Raw genomic sequence first — 3,502 nt, 5'->3', positions numbered from 1 at the left:
TAGCTAGAAGAGAAGACTTTGAATGTTCTCAACACAGAGAAATGATAAATGCTTGAGGTTATGGATATTACATGTATTGAAATATCACACATTACCCAATAAATACATACAATTATTATGTGTCAATTCAAATTTTGGATAAATAAATAGAAAGTAAAAATTGAAGAGTAAAAGGAAATAGGAAACCTTTTTTCTGAGAATGAGTAGGAAAAAGAAGATAAAATAACTTGACTTGGGAAGTGGAAAAATATGCCTGAGATTTAAAAAAATAATTCAGAAACTAAGGACAGAAAAATATGTGTTTGCAAGTCAGAGTGATGATCTCTAGGGAGAATAAAGAAGCCGGGGCCTTTTACTTTGGGTCTGGGAGGAAACAGTGCTCAATTACTGACCTTCCTCTCTCTGGTCACATGGCTTGTGCTGGTATAAAAGCTTTCTACCAGCCACGCTCCTTACAACCTTTTCCTGTGTGAAATGGGCGGTAGCAGTGGCTAAAACTCTGTTCTCTTTCCCAGAAGCTTACCGACTTTCCTTCAGGACTGATCCCAAGAAGCCATCTCTCCGGAACAAAGACAAGGCAAGGCAGCTAGCTCAGTGCTTGTGCTCTGGGAAAAGAAACCAGGAACAGAGTGCAAGGGGAAGGTGTTGGGGGGCTGGAGGAAGTGTGTCAGAGACTGAAATGTAAGGCTCGTACCCAGAGACTGGAGCTAGGGTGGGGAGCAAGGAAGCATGGGCCAGGAAATCAAGCCTAGGGAGACGATGGTGGGGCCAGAGACTGTGTGGACAGCAGGGTTACAAACCAAGTAGAAACTGAGTTACCCCATTACGAAGAGGAGTTCACCTGTTTATAGGCGAAACACCAGGTGCAGGAGCCAGTCACATCCTGGGGGCCTTTCCGGTCTTTTGGGGACAAGACCCAAAGGAGAGTGTGCTGGCTCACTCTTTCCCTGCTGCCCCACTCTTTCCCTGCTGCCCCCTCTCTAAGCTTCCCCTTCTCAACAGAGTCAGAATCCAGCGTTGGATGGGATGAACAGGGTGAAGGAAAATCCACGTTCTGCAAAAGGAGAGGGCAAGGAGGTAAGGAGATGGGTTGGGGGCTGGGCACTGGGTCCTGTAGGGAAGCAGCCCTGGGTTCGCAGTGCCTGGGTTCTCGCAGCCTGGTCATCCTTTGACACATCGTACAGCTCTCTCCTCTCTGCGATGCCTTTCTCTCCGTCAGGACTCTGACTGAGGAAGGGACTTTGGTAAAGTTGGAAACTGATAACAGTAACTTCCTGTATCTGTGAAGACAGAAAGAGAAAGGCCGGGGAAACCAGAGGGGGAATTCCCTTGGGCAGCCGAGGGTTGGTCTCCCCCAGAGACACACAATGGCAAATGTAATAACCACTGCTTAGTATCCCGCCCCAGGCAAAGTCAATAATTGCTCTGGGCAGTTCTAGCAGGTGGTGTGAGCAAGCAGTGGTGGCAGCAGAAAGCTTTGGTCTGGGAAGAGGGAGTGACAGGCAGGATGTCCACATCCTGAACCTGGGGAGAGTCCACAGGCTGTGAGTGGGACCTCCTGACCCTGCCCTCTTTCATCCTCCTCCAGAATGATGCCCAGTTTGCACAGCTCCACGATCCTCGCGGCTTACATCATCATCTTCCTCACTGGTCTCCCCGCCAACCTGCTGGCTCTGCGGGCCTTCATGGGGCGGGTCCGCCAGCCCCAGCCCGCACCCGTGCACATCCTCCTGCTCAGCCTGACGCTGACTGACCTCCTGCTGCTGCTGCTGCTGCCCTTCAAGATCATGGAGGCTGCGTCCGATTTCCACTGGTATCTGCCTGATGTAGTCTGTGCCCTCACAGGTTTTGCCTTTTTCAGCAGCATCTACTGCAGCACTTGGCTCCTGGCGGGTATCAGCATTGAGCGCTACCTGGGAGTGGCTTTCCCTGTGCAGTACAAGCTCTCCCGTCGGCCCCTGTATGGAGTGATTGCTGCTCTGGTCTCCTGGATCATGTCCTTTGGTCACTGCACCATTGTGATCATCGTTCAGTACTTGAACTCAACCCAGCAGGCGGGATACAGCAATGAAGTGACCTGCTATGAGAACTTCACCCAAGAGCAGCTGGACGTGTTGCTGCCTGTGCGGCTGGAGGTGTGCCTGGTGCTCTTCTTCATTCCCATGGCGGTCACCATCTTCTGCTACTGGCGCTTTGTGTGGATCATGCTCACCCAGCCCCACGTCGGGGCCCAGAGGCGGCGCCGAGCTGTGGGGCTGGCTGTTGTGACACTTCTCAATTTCCTGGTGTGCTTTGCACCTTACAACATATCCCACCTGGTGGGGTTTTTCACGAGGGAAAGCCCTGAATGGCGGGCGGAAGCTGTGGTGTTCAGCTCACTCAACGCCAGTCTGGACCCCCTGCTTTTCTATTTCTCTTCTTCGGTGGTGCGCAGAACCTTTGGAAAAGGGCTGCAGCTGCTGCGGAATCAGGGCTCCTCCCTGTTGGGATGCAGAGGCAAAGAGACAGCAGAGGTAACGAATGGGGACAGGGGTGTAAGTCAAGCAGAAGGGGCGCCAAATTTGGACTTCACCACAGACTAGCGAATTCTCTGGACCTTCAGAGGCACTCTGGGTTGCACAAGAGTTGGGCAGCCTGGGAGAAGGGGAACATGAGGGTTCCTGTCCCAGATCCAGGAATCTTGAGGCCCAGTCCATGACTGGGACTTTACAAAAGTCTCTCTCACCAGCTTGGTATCCCTTCCTGAGTGAATTTTCCTCAAAGGAGCTTAACTCAATGACACAAGAATGGTTAAGCACAGAAGCCAGGAATCTTGAGGCCCAGTCCATGACTGGGACTTTACAAAAGCCTCTCTTACCAGCTTGGTATCCCTCCCTGAGTGAATTTTCCTCAAAGGAGCTTAACTCAATGACACAAGAATGGTTAAGCACAGAAGCACTTGGCTAGGACTTCAGAAGCAAGGTAGCTAAGGACAAGTTCAGTCCTGGTAAGGTAGTCGGTAGCTGGAGATAATCAGGATGAAGAGTCCTAAAGCAATCTTGCTACAAGCTTAGAAACGACACCAGGACACTGGTCTAGCTATTGATGCTGGAAAGAAACCAGTGGGAAAGAGATGGATGAGAAATGCTCAATGAGGTCAAAGAAGACTCAAAAAGGTTCGGAACCAAGAGGCCGAGAAGGGAGGACTGGGGGCTTAGACCTCTAATGATCTGGGTTTCATTGTATCTGTTTGACCTGTTGCCTTTTAAGTGTGCTCCATTCATTTTTATGTGTTATCTTGTCTCCCTTGTTAAACTGGGAGCTGTATGAGGTCTGGATTTCATCTTCCTATATGGCACCCCGCACAGGCTAGCATGTGGCTTGGTACCCATCAATCTGAGATTTACACTGACTAGCATAGGAAAAAACAACCTGGTCTGGCAGACTGAAAATAAAGGTTATAAAACTCTGCAGTGAGTGCCCACAATTTCTGTAACACTTCTGCAAGTATGGGGAGGGAAAA

At 50.4% G+C, this 3,502-nt stretch overlaps 1 protein-coding gene across 1 annotated transcript; it reads left to right on the top strand.

Moving 5' to 3' along the window:
* The first annotated feature begins 1,589 nt into the window (after positions 1–1,589).
* FFAR2 (free fatty acid receptor 2) lies at positions 1,590–2,582 on the top strand. Its single transcript, XM_008585873.1, has one exon. It carries the CDS (start codon positions 1,590–1,592, stop codon positions 2,580–2,582), a length of 993 nt encoding a protein of 330 aa, XP_008584095.1.
* Positions 2,583–3,502: the final 920 nt, after the last annotated feature.

The sequence above is a fragment of the Galeopterus variegatus genome, unplaced genomic scaffold, assembly GCF_000696425.1.
Source record: "Galeopterus variegatus unplaced genomic scaffold, G_variegatus-3.0.2 Scaffold3741, whole genome shotgun sequence".
Lineage (NCBI taxonomy): Eukaryota > Metazoa > Chordata > Mammalia > Dermoptera > Cynocephalidae > Galeopterus > Galeopterus variegatus.
Note: the sequence above shows the minus strand (reverse complement) of the source record. Positions and strands in the feature narration are given on the sequence as shown.

Bases quoted from the DNA above. Each gene is read 5' to 3' on its own strand.
- FFAR2 (XM_008585873.1), top strand. From the start codon at position 1,590: ATGATGCCCAGTTTGCACAGCTCCACGATCCTCGCGGCTTACATCATC.